The sequence below is a fragment of the Pogoniulus pusillus genome, chromosome 3, assembly GCF_015220805.1.
Source record: "Pogoniulus pusillus isolate bPogPus1 chromosome 3, bPogPus1.pri, whole genome shotgun sequence".
NCBI classification, from domain to species: domain Eukaryota; kingdom Metazoa; phylum Chordata; class Aves; order Piciformes; family Lybiidae; genus Pogoniulus; species Pogoniulus pusillus.
The window spans coordinates 22,062,848-22,085,111 of record NC_087266.1 but is presented as its reverse complement, the minus strand read 5'-3'; the positions used below and the strand labels follow the sequence as shown (position 1 = coordinate 22,085,111).

General features: G+C 41.6%; 1 protein-coding gene across 4 annotated transcripts in view; it reads left to right on the top strand.

Moving 5' to 3' along the window:
• Window positions 1–22,264, top strand: part of ATP8A2 (ATPase phospholipid transporting 8A2) — a 377,320-nt gene that overhangs the window by 15,423 nt on the left and 339,633 nt on the right. Inside the window, exon 2 of one of the 4 annotated variants that reach the window (XM_064172165.1) lies at window positions 17,328–17,479. The exons of the other annotated variants lie outside the window; for them this stretch is intronic. Coding sequence (XP_064028235.1) covers window positions 17,410–17,479 — 70 coding nt within the window. The 5' untranslated portion in view covers window positions 17,328–17,409. The remainder of the gene's footprint in view (window positions 1–17,327; window positions 17,480–22,264) is intronic. 4 annotated transcript variants of the gene reach the window in all.

The following is a 22,264-nucleotide window of genomic DNA, read 5'->3' as shown; positions in this document are numbered from 1 at the left end:
TATTTGTGATTATGTATTGCTTGGTAAAAGTACAGCTAAAACTTAAGTCTGGTGGTCAGACAACTAGATCTGTACCAGGTTGACTCTGTCCATGTTCCTCTTGTCATGTGCTCTGATCACTAAAGTTGTTCTCAACAGCTGTGTTGTAGGACTTGCATTAAAGCTGACAGATAATATTTTATGTGAGAGAATGCTTGACATTTATTGGGGTATAAACTTAATTAGCAATGAGAAAAGTTTTAAGACTGGGCTTAATAGTAAGACAGTAACTGAATAGAAAGAATTTATTTTGACTGAGTAGCTCTACTATCCACACCAAATCAGAGCAACTATGTAGAAATTGTGGTAGTTACGTTTCTGAAGGCATCAAAGCATTGTATCAAACTGATACTTACTATTTGGAGAGGTCTGCTCCTATATGAACAAGTATCTTCTGTAATAACTATGGAGGGAAGAGGAGAAAAGGCTTTTGGCTTGTCAGAAAAAAATCACTATGTGAAGTTTGCCCGCAGTAACTATTCAGTCAGGCTGGCTGCTTGTTTTCATCTTACATTTAACACAACAAAAACTTATGCTGGAGGTGGGAAGGGATATTTCCCTTTCTGAAAGTGTCACCTTCTTCAAGACTAGTTGAGAAACTTGAGCAACCTGTGTCTAATTCGGTCCCTCTGAAGATTGCCTGAAACTCAGTCTTGAAGAGTGTAGGCTCTCCTGCTCAGTGCAGAAAATGGCTTAAGGTGCACCGAGGAGAGTGACTTTAGTCTAACTGATAGAACTTTCCCAGACAGCCAGCAACAGAACAAGGGGACACAGTCTCAGGTTGTGCCGGGGGAAGTATAGGCTGGATGTTAGGAGGAAGTTATTCACAGAGAGAGTGATTTGCTATTGGAATGGGCTGCCCAGGGAGGTGGTCGAGGCACCATCCCTGGAGGTGTTCAAGAGAAGACTGGATGAGGCACTTAGTGTCTTGGTCTAGTTGACTGGCTAGGGCTGAGTGCTAGGTTGGACTGGATGATCTTGGAGGTCTCTTCCAACCTGTTTGATTCCATGATTCTTAGGAAAGAAACTGCAGTGCTCACTATACTTGAATAGATGCAGTGTCATTGGAAATTGAGTCAGCTAGGTGGTGATGTTCAGCTTTCAGCAGTGGTTGGCTCGTTTGCGCCTTTTTTCTTTCCTCCTTGGGCTGTTCTGTCATGAAAAAATCTTCCAGTACTACCATGTGAGTCATAAGCATCATTTCCTCTACAGCCACAGCAGGCTAAACAAAGCTAGATAATTAAATATTGTAAAGGTCTGTGATTCTTGTCTTTGCTCATTCTGGTAGCAGTTCAAGTAAAGCTCTGCCTGTTGCAGACATGTACTGTAATATCTCAGAAGTGATGGGCGGGTAAATTCAGATATACTTAATCACCAGCAATGATGGAATAGATCAAGTTGAATCCTGATCTGATAGAAAACAAACATTCAGTGTTTTGGCAATAACAAACCTTGTGTGAACTGTAGCAGGAGATCTGTATGGTCATTATCCCAGCTGATCCAGTCAATGTAACTGTGCCTAATTAGAATTCACTGTTACCAACCTGCAGCAGTTCAGGGTTTGATTTGCAGGCTTCCCAGAAAAATCTGTAGAAGCACCATAACACACCTTTGAGATCAAGCCACTGAGACTATTGTCTTGCTTTAGAGGGGGGAAAATAGGTAGGGGGAAAACCAGAGGAACTAATGCTTCAAAAATTCATTCAATACTGATGTTACAGGCAAGATAGTTGTTCCAGAGAGAACATCTAATACAATAAGGCATGTTAGGCTGGAACTTTTCTAATAAAAATACTTTATTGGGAAAAACTTCTCCAGCTATACTTTTAGTATAGGATTTCAGCACAATAGAAGCAGGTGGATAACTAATAGTACTGCAACATTAACTGTAATTGTTTTTCATATAATGTTATTCAAAGTGATAAGAAAGGAGCCATGTGAGGTTGCATCTCAATAAGCTTTATTCTCATCCCTGATCTTATCTTCTGAGCGAGGCTGTAGAGCAGAGATAAGACTGACTGATACTACAAAACCTGTAAATCTCTCATATCTGCTAGAGGTCTTTTCTTGCAGGGGACAGGCATAAATGTGTCATGGTGGCTTTTCTCTTGTCTTTGGTTAAACATAGAACCACTGTTGAATTTTGTTCTGGAAACCTGTTTATGCATCCATTAAACTAGAAATAAACTTGTCTTACTCTGGGGATTTTTATTAAGCTCACAAGTCTGTCCTGAGCTTTGTGCAGAGATGTGTCTTTCTTAAGCTGCCTTAAACATTATTAGCCTTGTTTTGGTAGCCCTTGCTGACATAAATCACAGATAAGTACCACAAGAGGTTCTGCACTGGATTCCATGTATGATGCTCAAGGTTGGGAGTACAGGAGCTACTTTTCTAGGTCAAAATAGAAGAAATCTAAAATGCAGACACCCACTGTTCCAGACACTTGTTTCCAGACTCTTCTCCTGAGGAAATAGTTTCAATCTAGCATCCAAGTCCTCTGGAAACTGCCAGGTGATGGGGAGGGCTGTTAATTCTTACATTGACAGAGATGCTTTGGCTTTAAGGAGTCCTAAGGAAGAAAGTGTCCCCTGAAGTAAGAAAGTGAATCTCTGAGTAATATGTAACCTCTCTGCATACTCTGTCCGTATTGTGATAGTGATGTAGGATAGCAGAGTCACTCTGCAATCTGTCTGTTGCTCCTGGATCTCTGAAATGGTTAGCCTGGGGTCTTTTTCCTGCTGTCAGTAGTCAACTCCATGCTGTCCACTCTGCACTGAGGATAGTGTTTCTTGTGCTGGAGCAGAGTAATGGTTTGGCATGGGTTGTGCTTAAAGTACTGGGTTTCAGTGCAGTCCTCTTCATACATGTGGAGTGTCCTTTCTGCCATGTTGGGATTGCTGAAGAGAACAGAGTGGAGGGACAAAATATTCTGATGATTAACAAGTATTAATCATGTTCTTCCATTCTGTCAAGCTTCAGCATAGTTAATAGGTATTACATTAGAAAAAATAGTGTAAGATTTAAACAAGAACATGATGGCCTAATTTTATTGCTTATTACACCAGGCAGTTACAAAGATACTGGTGTGGGCTTTTTTTTTTTCCAAGACATTTGGCTGCTGTATGAGATAGCTGAAAGTAAGTGTATTGCAATTAGTAAAGATGAATTGGTTGCCCATTTTGTCTTTCAAATGGTTCCATTAACAGTCCCACTAACAGTTGTAGTAAACCTTTAATGAATACAGTAAGCCACATAACCCCCATGAGCCTGGGGGTTGTGAGGGGTTGGTATATGGTGGCTTGGTATCCAGTGTGTTCTGTAATGGTACCATGCAGTTGGGCTTTCCCATCCTACTAAGTGCTTTGTCAACAACTTAGTGTGATTGTTATGTTTAAAAAAAAACTCAATGAGGAGAATAGGCTACAACTTGCTGTCTTATTTCTTTCATATGTGGTTTGTTCTGTTAAGCACACATGAAGAAAGGGCAAAAGTAGCTGAATAGTGAGGATGTAGTGCAATAATGTATTGTTCATAGTGTAACACTCAATCCTTAGAACTTGTAGTATGGTGCTGGGATAGCATCTTGGATAGGATTAGTGCCTTACAGAGGTATTTTGGTGACTTGTGCAGGCAGTGAAACCCTCAGATAAGATCTGCTCCATGGCCATTCAAAGGTACATCTGTGTATCTAATGGTACACAGTACTTGGATGCATAAGCCTGCACTTTATCTGATAAAGCAGAATGAGGCAAAACCAGGCCTGCAGTAGCTGAGCCAAAAAGAACTTAAGAATGTCCTAGTCTTCTTCTAAGTGGTCCTTCCCTGTTACCTTCGGCATTATGTGTGACATAGCTGCCAAGCTGAAAAGTGGTTTGAAGAAATGCAGGGAGGGAAGATGGTGCTGACTGCTTAATTGATATCAATCACTTTGGCCTTGATGATCAAACAGTTCTTTTTGATTACTTATGAATCAGTCTTGGTAGTCTGGGTAGAGCTGGGGTTGTTTAGCCTGGAGAAGAGGAGGCTCAGGGTTGACCTCACTGCTGTCTACAACTTCCTGATGGGAGGTTGTAGCCAGGGGCAGGGTGGTATCATCTCCCAGACAACCAGCAACAGAACAAGGGGACACAGTCTCAAGTTGTGCCGGGGTAGGTATAGGCTGGATGTTAGGAGGAAGTTCTTGCCAGAGAGAGTGATTGGCATTGGAATGGGCTGCCCAGGGAGGTGGTGGAGGCACCGTCCCTGGAGGTGTTCAAGAAAAGCCTGGATGAGGCACTTAGTGCCATGGTCTAGTTGACTGGCTAGGGCTGGGTGCTAGGTAGGACTGGATGATCTTGGAAGTGTCTTCCAACCAGGTTGATTCTATGATTCTATGGTAGTCCTTCTTTCCTCCTCTTGGAAAAAGAGGGATATAAATTTGAAACTGGAATTGAAGGGAGATTGTTTAATCCTTAGTTTCCCTACTTTAGTCAAATGTCTCCTTGAAAAGGCAGTGTCAGCTGTCTTGTGTTGCATACTGGCATGCTTGAGATATGCCTGAAGGGTTTTCCTCAAGACCAGTGTTCTGCTATCAGCCTGTAGGACACAGAGTGATGGATTTGGGGATGCTTTATTTTTGTTCTGGACAAGTGTGGGGGTAAAAGATGAGACACCTGAGTGATCTTATAGGGGTGAGTTGGGAGTTGCTATCAAGAGTGCTGAGGTAGCTTCACTGCTTTTCAGAGCAGGTTCCACTTGGTTCTGGGCCATGTCCTTGCAATGGTATAGCTCAGATCAGCTTTCAGGATGTGATGCCCTCAACTGCTGGTAGCACTATAAGGAAACTTGGTTCACTGAAGCATGGCTGGCTTGCTGCTGTTCTTAAAATTTACCCCAGTACAATTATCACCTGTATCTGATCACGGCAAGATGCTCATCCTTGTCTGCACAATTGATGCTTTGAAGGAATAATGTTTTCCTAGTATTTGTTTTCCTTCTGAGTTCTTCCACAGTAAGCATACAAAATGTGTGCAGATATAAGAGTCCAAACATGAGTTACTGGACTCTTGTTTTCCCCTTGCTCTTCAATCTTAATAAAGCAATGGGCTTGCCTCTGATTGTTCTTGGTTGTTGGAGGTTTAGCAACTCTACTGATTATGCCTGTTGCTTGTAGCTGTGGGATCTCCCAAGTGAGACCTCCTACTTCACCTCATTAAGGATAGCAGCAATTCTGTCCGTGTACCTCACAGCTGCTGTTTAGTGCTGCCTATTGAGCAAATGGCTGGTCTAAGGTGGCTTTGACACATCCAGTGAGTTATCTGAAACCTGGCTCAATAACCTAGTCTGAATGGTGAACATTGTGCTGTTAGTATTGCTAGTGGTGTATAGAATAGTTTTGACTGGAGAACCTTTATGTTCATTAAGTCCAACCGTTAACCCAGCACAATCAAGTCGCTACTAAATCATGTCCCCCGCACCACATGTACACATATCTTTAAAATCTCCAGGGATGATGATTCCATCACTTTACTGAGCAGACTGTTCCAGTTCCTTGCAACCTTTTCAGTGAACATGTTTATTTTTTTAAAAGACCCTTCTAAACATCGCTTGATGCAACTTGAGGCAGTTTCCACTTGCCTCTTGTTATGTGGGAGAGGTGACTGTCTGTTACTTGAGTCCAGCCTTTTTTCAGGGAGTTGTAGCGAGTGCTAGGATCTCCTCTGCGTCTCTTTCTCTGTGCTGAGTGGCCCCAGTTCTCTCTGCTACTTTTCAAAAGTCTCCTGCTCTAGACTTCTCACTGGCTTTGCCTTTGGCCGTGTGCCAGGGCCTTCATGCCCTCCTTTTTGTGAGGGACCTATGTGTCTCACATGCTTTTAGTTTTCCCTCCTATTGCCTCTTAGTAATTTGGTTAGGAGTATACCTGCTAATGCTCCGTGTTTCTAGAGCAAGTGTGCTATGTAAATAATAGGGCTCATATGCTTCAAACAAGTCTAGTTGGAGTGGGTGAGAGAAAGTGAAGTTGAATGATGACTGAAGATATATGTTACTGGATTTTGTTACAGTTATCATCAGCTATTTATTAGAGAGGATTGCTCTTAAGGGAGTTTCTATGGATCCACTAATCATTAAAACTTCTTCAATAAGAAGAGTCTCAGGGCTGCATTAAACCTGTCTTGAGAACCTGTAGGGAAAGTGATCATCTTGGTCTCTGTGCTTGTAAGTATAGCACATCATGTTTGAATCTTGAGCTTCTCAGACATTGGCCAAAGGCTGTAAATTAGGCCAGAGGGGTTGGATAGGCAAGAATCTTAAGTGATGTGGTTCCCATTTGGATAGTGCACGTATGGCCTTTAAAAGGCAGTTTTGTACAGTTTCAGCTCGTAAATGAGTTCTCTTCTGGCCTGTTACAAGGCAGCAGTCTCAGGCATAGGCCAAGCACTACAGCCACTGGGTGTGAGGAACACATTTCTGTGCTTTATCCTGTGACAAAGAAGATTTTGTTAAGTGATTTTTCATTTTTCCTCTTTGCAGCAAATCTAGTGCTCTTGCCCCTAGAAATAAAAGGAGCTAAATCAACACTTTAACATTGCTAATGCTGGGTTACTCGAAGTGCAAATAAATGCACGAAGTTCTAGTGGCTTCAGGCTAACTTGAAAAACATGAATTATCTTAACATGGTGAATACTTTGGGTGTTTACTTGAGCATATTAAAAATAAAAGGATGGAAGAAAAGTGCCTGTTCTTTTTGTGGATATTACTTGATTTGCAATTCTTTCATCTTTATCTGTGTTCAATATTTTAGCTTCTGAAAATAGAAAGACTGCTTAATACAGAAGCAGCTACATTGAAAACGCAGAAAAATATTGATAACTGGGTTGCAAAGATTTCCTGTTGATAAGCTAAAGACACATGGCTGTGTTTTGGTGGCTCAAGGTAGTAACAGAGCACAAGCTAGGTGTCAGAACGTGAATTAAAAAAATGAAAACGGTTCATTAAGTTTATTCACTATTATCTACAGACAATATATACATATATATGGCATTGGTACCATTTTATTTAAAGGCTGAGTTCCTGTGCATTGTTTTTTTGTTAGCTGGATGGGAAATCATTCCAACTGTAGGTTGATATAGGACTGATAGTAACATGGGAATTGGAGGTGTGCAAAGTGTTTTTGCATGGTTGCTCTTGGTTATCCTGTGACAGTTTCCATTCGTAGAAGGCCCACAGGGTTTTTGCTTTCTACTGGCAGAGCAGCATCAGGTTTCTCCTCCTGAGCTGTGTGTACCGTCCATCTGGGTAACTGAGCTAAGCATTGGTCTGTGGAACAAAAGGAGTTCAGGGAAACGTTTTGCTCCGAGAAGTTGTAACTGCTGCATAAAGCCATGGAAACCATTGTTTCTTTATCACATCTACAGCTTCTGCTTATCAGATTGGACTGTGTTGTTTAGACAGCAAAGAGCCTGAGGTAGTGGCTGAAGGGAAAACTTCAGCAGAAAGCAAAGTGGAGTGAAATTAGGGAAGAGGATGGTATAAGACTGTAGCAAGAGATGCAGGCTGTGAGAAATGAGACAATCCAAGTCTCCTTCCAGCTGGAACTTGTGAGTTTTGGGTACACTCAGAATCTTCACTCTGTAGAGCAGAAGTGGTATATGAAGAGGGAGATTTGACTGACTTGAAGGCAAAGCCAGTTGTACTAGTGAAAAGAAGCTTTCAGTACAGGAGCTAGCTTCTTTTGTGCCTGTTATTTTTTAAATGCTTTATTTTCAGAAATGGTGACACTTCCATGATAATCTTTGAATACAAAACTAATTTGCAAGCATTTTTATCCTATACAATTCAGCTGCAAAGATTGCGGGGGAGCGAAAGAGATTAATTCCAGTCAGGCATGCTGTAAGACTGATCTGAAAGAATGATTGCTAGCAGATAGGACCAAATACCTTAATGCTGGTCAAGGGATGCCTCACAGCTCATCCTGACTGTGTTTAAGGTTCCCTTTTGTACTGGAAAAAACACTTGCAGTTTTATTTTGTCCCTTAACCTTTCAAAGTGAAAGCAGTATTTCAAGTAATTTTTCTAGAGAAGGAGAATGTATCCGAAGGCCTTCTTCAGAGGATTACCAAATTGTGGTGAATCTCACGTTTACTAATGTTTATTATGTGTTTAAATATATTAAGAATCTTCTGTAGATGTTATGACAATACAGGCTTTGCACAACTATAGAATCAGAATTGTTAGGTGTACTTGCTTTTCTCCATTAAAATTCCATAAGCATGAATTGACTGACTTATCACTAGAGACCTTAATCTTACCCCAGTAACATGGTAATACAGAATAACAGGCAGGAAATTGGTTTTTATGTTGTTGTTCTTGTTTGTACTGCATGTCTTTGCATGTGGTTATTATTTCCTGTCTCTGAGGCACGCTATCAGCAGCTTGGAGATGATATGATAAAAATTAACTGCAAACTGAAAGTTCCCTTACCAAATTACTAGACGCCACACTATGGTTGCGCTCACCGATGAGCTACTCTGAGAATTAATTCCCTTCCCAGTCTTTGGCAGAGAAAGGGAATCTTTGATTATATGAGGTGGGGAGCTTTAGTTAAAAAAGAACATGCAGTCAGTCACTGTTTCATTATTAACAAATGCCTGTTAGAGGAATTGCCTTCCTGACCCTGCAAGCAGTTTTATGCACATCTGTCCATGTTTACTATCATGAAAACATAAAACTGGTGCTTGGTGCAGGTGTTTTTCTCAGGACTCTTTTATAAAGCACCTGTTTAAAAAATTTTGGGGAGAAATACTGAAGGAAGACAAAGAGCAGGTTTCTAAACTGGAACAATATCTAGCTGAAAACAAGGGAACAGAAATTGGTTGTGCTTGAACTGACTGGGAAACACTCTTGGATGCACGTAGTTACAGCTGTTACTACCCTGATTATTATCTGGTTTTGGAAAGTTGATTGTGTGACAGGGAAAGCAGAGCTTGAACTAGTGATGTTGAATACACCAGCAAAATGATCTCCAGTCACTGAAGTATACTGTGTGACAGGCTGATGGTGCAAGAACTGGACTTTAAATGTTCAACCATGCTGTTCTGTGAACAGCAGCAGTAGGGAGAAGGGATTACATCTTTCAATTGGATGCTAGTCTCCTCAGTCATATAATTTGAATCAATATGCTAAAGCTTCTGAAATTTCTGGTATGAAATAGCAAGTAAGCTACTACCATGTAGGATGGTGAGGTGTAATGGGTGAAAAACTTGTCAGTTCATTTTAGCAAAACTCCCATGAACTTTAGTGATACCAAATCTACCTTGAATTTACTCAAGCATTGTGCTAGTTTGAAGCTAGCTAGAATGTTTTGGTGAGAAGAACTAGATTGCAGGCTGTGAAAGGAAAACAATGGTGATGTCTACTTCCCTCACAGTGTTGCTGAGAAGTATGGGAAGAAGAAATGAAAACATTAGATAACACTCTCGCCATTTTCTCTCACTCTTGCTTGGGCTGCTGACTGAGCAACATCTTACTCTCTAACCTCACCTTCCATTGGGTCTAATCCACTTTGCTTTTTAACCTCTGTCCGACCCTCAGTTCTTCCTTGGGACTGGGGTAAGGTTGAGAGGGGTAAGGGGAAGGTGCAGGGGTGGTTGAGAGCCCCTCCTGGGGACTCAGGTTTCTGGGAGAGGAGTTGTGTTTCTGTATTACCTTTTTACATTGTATATTTCTGTATATACTGTAAATATCTGCTTGTATATTGTGCCAGCTGTAAATATAAGCTTCATTCATATTTCCAGAGCCAGCTGAGTCTAGTCTGGGTGATTTCTAAAGTGTGGGGAACACCCAAACCATCACAAGCATAGACTTTGTAATTTTGTTTAGACAAAATGTAATTTCTACTGTACTAAGAATCCAAATTATCTAACAGGTGCAGTTTTTCCAAATACAGCTGCAAAGGACTACACTCAAGACTTTAGAAATTGTTAGTTACTACAAGACTTGAGCAATTGCTAATTGATGTGGTTTGTGGCCAGTATTCATGAAGTCACCAGAAGAGCAAAGGTGCTTAAGCTAATTGTAGTATTGTGTTTGGTTTCTAGCTTGTGGTTCTCATTGGCTTGCCAGAAACCTGCCCTATGTATTTACTTGCCTTCTATGTTGAAGTACAAAGAATTAAGCTATTTGCTTTATTGCTGTTACTTTGCTGTAACTTTGAAGCTTTTACTGAATTGCAGTGTTTTGAGCTATGCTTGTGGCTGTGGGTGCTGCATGGGTTTCCAGTGCAATGCCATGTTTCTCTTTTCCTTGCCCTGCTGAGTGTGTGAACAAAAGGTGCCTTGCTGGTCACCAGCTGGTAGATACACATTTAGACGGGCACTTTGCATGGAATCAAGGTGCTGTAGGTGATCAGCATGCAAGGAAGCGATCACATATTTGAAGGCATAGGCACAGGAACAGCTTAAAATCTGAACTGAAACAGTGTTAAGTAGTTTAAACATCTCTACAGAATTTTCTTCCCTGAGCAAAAACCTCTCGTTGTTCATTTTACAAGACTAGTTAATGTGATGTTGAACTGTCAGAAATGTTTCTGATTTAGACTATGTATTAGGAAGAAATTGTTTGCTTTGAGGGCGGTGAGACACTAGAACAGGTTGCCCAGGGGGTTGTGGGTGCCCTTTTCCCTGGAAGTGTTCAAGACTGGGCTGGATGAGGCCTAGAACAACCTGATCTGATGGGAGGTGTCTCAGCCCATTGTAGGGGAGTTGGAACCAGGTGATCTTTGAGGCTGTCCTTTTCGACCTGAATTGTTCTGTGAATCTATGACCTCGAGAAGTATTTGCATTTCACATAAAACAACACGAAGAGCCCCCAAAAAGCCAAACACCACTCCCCTCAAGGAAATAAAAAAGAAAGGAAAAACCCCAACCAACCAAGAAAACCCACCAAAAAAACAGGCCAGAACCTCACAAACATCCCTAAACCAACCAGAAAGCATGAAGATGTAGCTTTGGAAAAGCTGACAGGCTGCTGCTGTTCAGCCTGTGTTGTCAAACCAGTCTCTGCAGCCAGTGGTCCATAGGTTATGCTAACCGCTTCTAGTCCTGGACTTCTGACTTGATTAGCTGCCAGGTGTTAAACTGAGATCTTGCTAGATGTGTAGGAGTGTGTCAGAACTTGGGAGCTTAAGACCTAACCTGTCCTTAAACTGAAGATATTCCACAGTGCTCAGAAGTCATGTATCTGCTTTTATTTCTGAGCCTTACTTATGCTGGGGTAGGGGCAAGGCTAACGACTAGGGCAGAGGTATCATAGAATCATACAGTGGTAGGAGTTGGAAGGGACCTCCAGAGATCAAGTCCAATCTCTATGCAGGATCACCTGGGGCAGGTCACACAGGAACACATCCAGACAGGTCTTGAGAGTCTCTAGAGAAGGAGACTCCACAATCTCTCTGGGCAGCCTGTTCCTGTGCTCCATCATCATTACAGTGAAGACATTTTTCCTGATCCTCAGGTGGAACTTCTTGCATTCCAGTTTGAATCTGTTGCTTCTTGTCCTATCACAGGACACCAGTGAAAAGAGACTTGCACTTTCTTGACACCTACCCTTGAAGTATTTGTAAACATTAATATATTCTCCTCTTGGTCTTCTCTTTTCCAGATTAAACAGCCACAGGTCTGTCAGCCTTTCCTCATAACTCCACTCCCTTAATAATTTTTGTAGTCCTTTGTTGGACACACTCTAGAATATCCCTGTCCCTTTTGAACTGGGGAGCCCAGAACTGGACATGATATTCCAGATGTGATCTCAGTAGGGCAGAGTAGATGGGGAGGAGAGCTTCCCTTCACCTACTGGACACACTCTAATGCACTCTGCAATACCATTTGCTTTCTTGCCTCCAAAGGCACATTGCTGTCCCATGCATAACTTATTATCCCCCCAGACTCCAGGTATCCTGCCTTGGTGAGCTCCTGTTCAGGGATCCTTGACAAACAGCCTCATTTTTGCTCATGTGTGCTTTCAGTGTCAATAGTAGTCATTCAGGTTGCCATTTCATTTTTGGGCCTGTGTGTTTCCTGACATGCAACGCTGTTGAATTGTTTCAGCACAGTAAGACACTGGACTGTAATACCTTTGAAGAGAAAACTTCAACTAAGCAAGCAGGAAAAATAATTTCCAATTAAAAAAAAAAAAAAGTGTTAACTCTTACTGTATTCTTATTTCTTGTTGGACTAAAGTTTTTCCTTGAGTTTGTTTAAACAGGTTTGTTTTTTTTTCTCCTGTAGAGACTTGGAACTGTAGTAGCAAATGAAAATTCAGAATGCATGGAAGAGCAGCAAATCCACAGTTAACTTATTTTAGAATAAGGACAGTTGTAAATCTTTGAAAATCATGTGGTGTAGTACTCTGAAAAAGTCTGATCACTAGTAGTGTACACTTGTGTGCTACGTGATGTTACATTACAACTGTTTAGTAAGTGTGCAGTGACGTTAGAAGGTGGTGGCAATACCTGCATTTAGTGTTTTTGGTGGAGTCAGCTGTTAGCACAGCTTCATGAGTGCTACAGAAGTGGAAGCTTGAATGTAGATCTGGTGGAAGCAATACTGCTATTAAGCAAGGTGATGTCTGCTCCAGCAGGTTTGGCTGATAAGGGCCAAAAAGAGGTTGGTGCAGGCTTTTGTGGAATGTAAGCTACCATAATGAGCAAAATCTGGGAGATGAAGAATGGAAAGGGGAAGAGACTTGTGTTCTACCTGATTTGTCTGTTCTGGTGAACAGTCTAATGGTAAAATGTTGTGTGTGTGTTTGGGGTTTTTTGGTAAGTATTTCCCAAAAGGATATGAAATAATTGCTACGGGATGTGATTTGTTTTGTAGGGAACATAGGTCACAGAAGGATGAGGCTACACATGAGTTCTTGGGGATGCATTCCTGGGAACCTAAATACTTGATAAATAAAGTAAAATTGGTGAAATCTTTTACCTAAAGGCCATCTCAGTACTAAAATACTTATAGAATCAACCAGGTGGGAAGAGACCTCCAAGATCATCCAAGTCAACCTAGCACCCATCCCTATCCAATCAACTAGACCATGGCACTAAGTGCCTCATCCAGGCTTTTCTTGAACACCTCCAGTGACGGCAACTCCACCACCTTCCTGGGCAGCCCATTCCAATGGCAAATCACTCTCTCTGTGAAGAACTTCCTCCTAACATCCAGCCTATACCTCTGCTGGCATAACTTGAGACTGCTTCTCCTTGTTCTATTGCTGATTGCCTGGGAGAAGAGACCAATACTGACTCAAATAGCAGCTTGGTGTTACAAATAGTATGGCTTGGTACCATCTTCGATATACTTAGATGCAGGCATGATTGAAATGAGTAAGAGTGGTTTGGTTCCTGTTATGGGAAGAAGGTCTTCTGTGTTACTGAGGTGTTGCAAAGCCCCAAGTCTGACCTTAGCCAGCTGTGCCTAGTGTGCTAAATGCAAAACTGGGAACCTCTGGTGGTGTCTGGCTGTGCTGAGACTGAATGAACACTTAAGAAGCAGACGGTTAGAGATTTCCTTGTGACATGCTTATCTTGTTGACTATCTAAAGTACTTGCTATTATCTGCTACTTAGTGAAATAATTTACTATGGATTCCTGGCATATCCTAGCATATAGTTCAGATTATCAGGATGAACAGGATGCTGAAAATCACAAGATGACTTCAGGAGCAGATATAACCATGTATAAAAACACAATGGATCTGGTATCTAGTCACTGTCTGTTAATAAACAGTTTGTTCACATGTGAGTGTTTTCACTGGAGCAAGAATGAGTTCATGAATTATGAGTCATTCTGTCTGTAAATTTGTGGTTTTAATTGTTTTAGTCCTTTCATGTGTGTGCTAAGTGAGATAGTTGGTAAAAACTGAACTGGCAAAAACCTATTAGAGAAATATACAAGAGAAAATGGAAACTTGTTTTGAAGTCTGCTCTTACACTAGAATAAATGTTAGACTCCAAGTGACTTGCGCTTTGTTCCCACTGAACTTGATGCAAAAACATGTATTAAGTCAGGGCTGAGCTTCATTTTCAACATGAAAGCAAATTCCAAGTAGTTGTAATTCTTATAATCAGCCTTCAGTTGAACCTTCAGCTCATTTTCAAGGTAACATGGAGAGATGAACTTGCATTGCAGAACAATCAAGCTGTGTTTGCAGGCAATCCTAAAAACGTGATGTGTTTACTGTAAGGGGCTGGATTGAGCAAGGTGACTTTTATGAAAAAAAAACCCAAGCCTGAAACGTCATGACTAGATATTGTGATGCCTGGGGAAAAAAATCGATAATGTGATGTGTAACTCGTTTAATCCACGCCTGAAGTTGTCAGTATGGAGTTGATGATACTCAGCATGCTGCATGGAACAACTGACAGTAATAAAAAGTAGTACTGATACAAGGCAGTATGCAGCTGAGGATAAATATGCTGGCAGGACTGACTTAAAATGCCTTCTACTGGTTCTCAAGTATGGTGTGTTTGTAGCTTACATTTCTTCTGCTCACGCTGAGAAATGCTTCAGAGGGGTCTGCGAGAGCCATTGAAAGGCATATCACAGTATTATTAGGATTGGAAGAGACCTCACAGATCATCAAGTCCAACCCTTTACCACGGAGCTCAAGGCTAGACCATGGCACCAAGTGCCACGTCCAATCCTGCCGTGAACAGCTCCAGGGACGGCGACTCCACCACCTCCCCGGGCAGCCCATTCCAGTGTCCAATGACTCTCTCAGTGAAGAACTTTCTCCTCACCTCGAGCCTAAATCTCCCTTGGTGTAGCTTGAGGCTGTGTCCTCTTGTTCTGGCTCTGGCCACCTGAGAGAAGAGAGCAACCTCCTCCTGGCCACAACCACCCCTCAGGTAGTTGTAGACTGTAGGGCCTGACAAGTTTGGATACAAGTTGATCTGAATTGCTTGGTTTGGTGAGAAGTTCCAGGGAGAGTGTGTGGAGGAAGTCCTTTCTTAAAAGTCTTGCACAGTTGTGGAGTAGTCACAGAAATCCTGGAGGCGCTTGTGAAATACCTGCTCTAAGATACTCTTGGTGTGTTGATGGTTTGTATAAATAATATGTAGTAAATTCAGGCTTGGCTTCAGGACAACAAAACAAAACTAGTCAATATAGAAAACGTCATGATAACATGGTTAAGTCAGTCTGTCAGCTCCCTTGAGTATACCTGTCACATCTGTTACACATGTCAAGGGAAAAATAGGCTATCCTGCAAAATATGAAGCTATGTAGTACCATTAATGTAGCATATGTGCTTAGCTGAGGCTTTTTGTCTTTGAAAAGAAATAACGTTATGAAAGTGAGTGTGATCAGATTTTATCCTAGCATAACATGTTATTTTAACTAAGGACTCCTTAAAGCTGATTTCTGTCCCAAATACAAGCTTGCTGATCCAAAGGCGGACTTCTTGTCTGACATGCGTGAGTATAAGCTACCGCATTTGGAAATATCTGGGAGGACTTTGTTAGGGAGCAGGCAGTACAAATACTTACAGTGCTGTGACTTGTTTGTGCTGTGCTTTTGTCTAAAACAATGTTAGGCAGATGTTGCTGAGGCTGTACTTTTTTACCAGCAGCTGGGCCTTTGAAATAAGGTGAGTTCTAGAGTAGCTGTGATGGTGGTAGAGAGTAAGGGGAGCCCAGAGCAGAGGGCAATTGACGTCTTGCTGGACTGATTCTGTGCCTGGCCAGTCTGATGTTTATTAGCTTACCTCAGGATGTGATAATGGTGACTATGCTGACAGATCTTGTTGGCCTGGAGAAGGTGAGATAAGGAGTTTTGCTTCAACATAAGGTCATTCATATGCCAGATGCCAGGGACCCACTAATCTAGGCTAACATAGTCAGATGGTGAGCTGTTAGCATTTTCAGTAAGAAAAGCAGAGCACAGCAATGTGCAGAGGACAGATACAATACTGTCTGCTCATGGAGTCATCTGTGTGGGGAGCAGATAATGTTCTCAAACATTGTGCTCAGATGTTTTCCTCATGCATTATGCAGCATGCTTCCCTAATGAAAGCTGGATAAGAGCAACTAAAATTTTTAAGTTACCTTCCTCTCCTGAGGAAAAAGCACTTACTTGTAGCTAGCAGTGTCTTCCATGGTTTCCTGTCATTGTCTCACTCATAAATAATTGATACAGTTTATGTGATTATCTCTTACCAGCCTTCATTGTGCCAAGTGCAAGGTGACATTCTGACTGATGTTTCACTTGGCTTCCCATCACTGGTAAGAGATGGTCTTGGTACACCCCTCACATCTGGAGTCTGGCTTTGCACATATATAAGCAGAAGTAAATTCTGACGTTGATGGTGCCACGTTAGTGTGCTGGCAGTTTCAGACAGACTGAACTGACCAAGCTGCAGCTGGCAGTTAACAGCCAGAAGTGGTTCTTGTCTTCTTTCTGTGAAGCCTTCAGGTTTCCTCTGAGAACACAGCTGTCCTAGCATAACTGTATTCCCTCACTAAAAGTAGTTGATGTGTTGCTGAATTTGGCCCGATGGCTGCAGATTCAGTATTTCGTTGAGATAGTCACTTCTTATACAGACCAAAAATGCTAGATCCTTGCCATCTCCATGGCTATGTTCTGATGATTTAAGCACGCTGCTGATCCACAAAGCAAGGGAATAGCCTCGAGTGGGTCATGGGAAGGAGGGGAAATGGTCTTCACCAGAGGAAGGATATTAAAAATCTGCTATTAAGTGCTTTGTAAGTAGGTATGGCTCTAAATAGCTGCTTAAATTAACGGAGTTACCACAAGTGAGGGGAAGAAATGAAAACAACTATTTTCCTTCTTAAAGAAGGAAATTTTGATTAGCTGAAGTAACAGTGGAATTAATATTTTCATTTGAGAGGCAAAGTTCTTTACCATTAAAACTGTTCAGAGAGAAGGAAAAGTAAGTTTACAAGTTTATACCTGTGAACATGAAAGGATCTCATGACCTGTAACATGGTACATAGCATCTCCTGGGGGATCAGAACTTGAGTTCTTCTGTGTATTTTTATTGGGATTTCACTTGAGAAATTGTGCTTTGAAGCCCAGTATGGAGGGATCAGAGACAAGGAACTGGGCTAGGTGGTTGTTTCAAATGCCAGAATACCGCATGGTGCTGAATTCTTCTTTTTTTTGTGTGTGAAATACATTAGAATGTTCAGCCCCAGCTGTCGCTTTGTGCATAGGTATACATAGGTATACTGCACACTTTCCTTCTGTGAATCCAATGCTGAGCAGTTTGAAAGTGCAAAACACATATATTTCGCAGATTGCCATGGGGATCACTTTAATCAGCCTTGAGACCTGCTAATGCTGTAGAGATCTTTGAAGGACTACTGCTGTTCATCTTCATGCAGCCAGTGCAAGAAGGAATGAACATCATGTCTCTGTGCCGTCGCTGGAAGAGATGCTTCTCTCTAGGTAACTGTACAATGGGCAGCTGCTTTTGTTGTGCTTTACACTGAACTGTGGGGTGGACAGAAGTAACAACAACAGCTTTGGGAAAGCTTCAAAGCAAAAGGTCAGTGTGTATTCAATAAATCTTTTGAATTGAGTGTTGGCTGGAAGCCAATATTAGAGTCCCTCTGGGCTTTTAGCAGAAGAATACAGATAGCTTTGTCGCGAGCATATAAATGGGAAAACATTTATTTTTCTTGTTTAAATTGTTCTTTTAGAAATCCAGATCAGCTGTGCTTGCAGCTGATATGCTTAAAGCTGTTAGTAAATTGTTATAGAACAGATGCATTGCAGAAATGAAAAAGGCATTTTTATGCCAGGATACTAATAGAATTATGATGTGCCAAAGAGATTTTTAGCTTCAACCAATATTAATACAAGGAAACAAGTCTTAAAGGTGGGAGGAGAGGAAGCTGTAACTGCTCTCCTCTAAGGATTAGCTATGACTGTCAGTTGTGCTAATGAGTTTTTTGATGGCTGTTTTTGAAATGTTCCACTAATCACCTGACAGATCCACTGTGTTTGATAACTATGTACATGGCCCACTAGTCATGATCATCCAAGGTGTAGCTGACAAAAGTGCTAGAATTCTAGGATCTTCCTTCAGTAGTGGGATTACTCAGAGGAGAGATGCTTTTTTTTTTTTTGTTCCAAGGATGAGAATCCAATTTAGATGTAACTTTGTCCACCTCATGTTCACTTTTTAACTGCTTTAACAATCAAATCTCTTAAAAATTACAAGAAGTGTAAATGATACTGCAAAAAGTAAGTAGAATTGTCAAATGCAATCATTTTGGTGTTAAGTGAAATATTTTTCCTTTATATAGGAAGACTTACTGAGCTGAAAATTCATAGGGAACTTCTCAGTAAAGTTATCACAGTATCATCAGGGTTGGAAGAGACCTCACAGATCATCAAGTCCAACCCTTTACCACAGAGCTCAAGGCTAGACCATGGCACCAAGTGCCACATCCAACCCTGCCTTGAACAGCCCCAGGGATGGCGACTCCACCACCTCCCCGGGCAGCCCATTCCAGTATCCAATGACTCTCTCAGTGAAGAACTTTCTCCTCACCTCAAGCCTAAATTTCCCCTGGTGCAGCCTGAGGCTGTGTCCTCTCGTTCTGGCGCTGGCCACCTGAGAGAAGAGATCAACCTCCTCCTGGCTACAACCACCCCTCAGGTAGTTGTAGACATCAATAAGGTCACCCCTGAGCCTCCTCTTCTCCAGGCTAACCAATCCCAGCTCCCTCAGCCTCTCCTCGTAGGGCTGTGCTCAAGGCCTCTCACCAGCCTCGTCGCCCTTCTCTGGACACACTCAAGCATCTCAATGTCCCTCCTAAACTGGGGGGCCCAGAACTGAACACAGTACTCAAGGTGTGGTCTAACCAGTGCAGAGTACAGGGGCAGTTGTTTTTATCTCAGAGGCTGGAATTGCATGCAGAATGTGCAAGTATGTGTTTTGACAGTCTCAAGTTGTGCCAGGGTAGGTATAGGCTGGATATTAGGAAGAAGTTCTTCACAGAGAGAGTGATTTCCCATTGGAATGGGCTGCCCAGGGAGGTGGTGGAGGCACCGTCCCTGGGGGTCTTCAACAAAAGACTGGATGAGGCACTTAGTGCCATGGTCTAGTTGATTGGTTAGGGCTGGGTGATAGGTTGGACTGGATGATCTTGGAGGTCTCTTCCAACCTGGTTGATTCTATGATGTGTTTCCGTGGTGGAATCTGCATTTGTGCTGTTGCCTTGTATATAAAATGCTTTGAAGCTATGTTAAGTAAGCAGTTATAGATCTGGCTCCTCCAAACTGTCTCAAATGGAAAGAGCAGTGAAATGTTGATATGACATCACAGCTAGGTGAGCAGAAACCTGAAGTCTCAAAACTCTGTAACCCCAAAAATTGAGCATTAGTAGCTGGTATGTAGAGTTATCACAGCATCAAGGCCTCCGTTATGGAATCGCAGAATGGTAGGTCTTGGAAGGGAACTTATGGAGGTAATCTAGGCAAATTCCCCCACCTAGAGCAGGTTGCACAGGATGACATCCACATGGCCTTTTAATAACTCGAGATAGAAACTCCTCCTTGAAAGCTGCCTTACTGTTGCTTCTACAGGACTTGTTGAAGCTATATGCTGTCAGTTGGGAAAAAATGATGAAAAAATTATTATAGGATACCTTGGTGTCTTAGTCTTTGCTAGATTGCTGAAAATCTGGAACATATGAAATTCATAGGTAGGTTTCAGAGGTGAATTGGAGTTTGAGAAGTGGCTGTTGTTTGAGCCAGCTCTTAGAAAATCTCGTGGCCTTCACATATTTTGATTTGGACTTGAGTGGTTTCAAGGACAACTTGGGAGGCTACTCTGGCTTATTTGGGCTGCAGTATTTGTTGCCTGATTAAAATTCTAGTGTTGAACAGTAGCTGCTGAAGCTGAGTATTCATCTTGGCCATGCTATTAGATCCAATTTATCTACTGCCTGAAACTAAACTTATTTTTTCAGGCCTCAGATGTCTCATTGATTCTCATAAATCAAATACAGCATTGGATACCAGGAAAAAATGCACTTGAAATCCAGGTACCTGGTCACAAGCTTCTGCTTTTTGCAGGAAAGAAGGAGCTAACTACTTCTTCCTTAGCAGTGATAGAGGTTCAGCCTTGGAATTTAGCTGACAGTTGCGGTTATGAAGAATGAGGCAGAACAAGAATAGATTATTTGTTTCCTGCAGCTTTAGTAGTTCAGCATTATCAGCAGAAGCTGTTCATTTTTTATGTTAAATGAGCAGCAGGTATAAAATTACTTGGAAGATGGAGAAGAGCTATTTTAGGCAAAGTGCTGCTCTTGTCGTGGCCTCAGAAGGGCTGCATATGAGGCTTGTTAAAGGGAATAGAAATAACAGGCCTTCATTATACCATTCTAGGAAGCAAAAAGAAACACACCAAGGAGACCTGAATTCAGACCATGGGCAACCTTAAGCACCTTTACTTTCCCACACCAGAGTATTCTGCCAGTTCACTTCTGCTTTGAATAATGTGCAGTCTGCTATTCATGCAGGTGGAAGCGAATTTTATTTGGGCCTACTTCTTATTCCTTGCCTCAATAAAAGTTCTGCTCTGTCTCTTGAAATGCACAGTGTTTGTGCATGATCATGCATAAAAATCTTCTCTATACATGGCTTCTGCTAAATGGTATACTCTGTTCCTGCAGTGACTTAATCCTGGTTGCTGCTTGTTAGTGTCTCTAGTGTTCTGCTAGGAATCTGTTCTGTTTCTCAGTGACAACACATAGCAGCTTCATTCAAATGAATTTGGCCATATGCAACAAAATCCAGACTCTGTCTCTCTCTCTGTGGCATGCAATTCCATTCACAATCTCATTGAGGTTGCCTTTCAAAGCAAGCTGTGTTTCGTGCCTTGAACTTCTTAGAGTTAAGAACTTTCTGTTTTGTAATTTAAAACTATTCAGATTTTTTCCCAGTGCTGTCAAGTTCAGCTTCAGTGGGGATGAACACAAGAAAGAAACAATTTAACTTCAAGACACAAACTACTCTTGTTCAGGAATTGAAATAGCCAAGCACATGGAGTACTTGTTTTAATTTCTGTAATCTCAGTCACTTTTTTCAGTGAAGGCTAGTAAAAGTCTTTCACAAATGTGCAATTCTAGCCACTTACTATGAAGTGAGAGCTACTGGTGCTGTGTGTCTGTTATCATGATGAACCAGTTATCTATTAACTACTAGTCCACCTATACTACAAGTATCTCTCTGTCATAACACTGCATTTCTTCTCTAACTACATCACACAGGAAAATCAATTCTCCTTTTACTGACTGCTGCACCCAAGCTTTTCTTTTAATTTAGCTGAGGTCTCAGTTTTTATAGCAGCATTTCTTACTCTGATTCCTGAAGTGCACTGTTAGCTGTTTGTACTGTAGGATTTTTAACATGTATTCCTAAAAGATGGATTAATGCACTTGCATGCTCTATGTAGCTCTGCTGCAGTCTTCCAAGTAAGCAAGCCCAAAGTAGTGACCACTTACCTGTCTTGTGTGTTTGACTGATTGACTGAAGTTATCCCCAATATTGGTCTCAAAGTAGGTTGACAGCTTCTCTGACAGAAAAGCTTGTTAGAAGCTCCTCCTGCATGGCAGCTTCTTTACCAGAGTAATTTACTGGCTTTTATTGTAAGCAATTGAGTTTTAAGCAGCTTCTGAAATCCATGAGTGTATCACATGGGCTACCTTTCCTGTCCAACAATACCCTTCTTGGTCCCATTCATCTGGATAGTCTACACACATTGCATACCTATAAGGAGGAAAAAAGTTGCAAACATGTCTCCTTAATTTCCTTTGCAATATCTGAGTTAGTTTGATGATGACTTTGTCCTTGCATCTTGCCATTCAGAAAATAGGATTCCTCTGCTTGGCCCTCTCTTGTCATGCTTCTGAAGCTGTTTACTCTTAATATACTTTTGGAGACTACTGTCTTAATTTGAGTTTGTATTTCTTTATCGGTCTTTATCTAGCACAGAAAAAAAATCCTACCTTCAAATCTCATTTTTCTGCTGTGCTGTCCTTTTCCTTGCTGTGTGTCTCTAAAACATCTGCTACAAAGGTATTGATGCCTTGTTGTGTTCTGTCTTAAGCTGAGGAATTATCTGAGAGCATTAACTCCCATTGGCCCAAGTTTGACTTCTAGTAGGACTGTTCTATACCAATCTCAAATTGCTTGACCTGAACACAATGCCTTTGCACT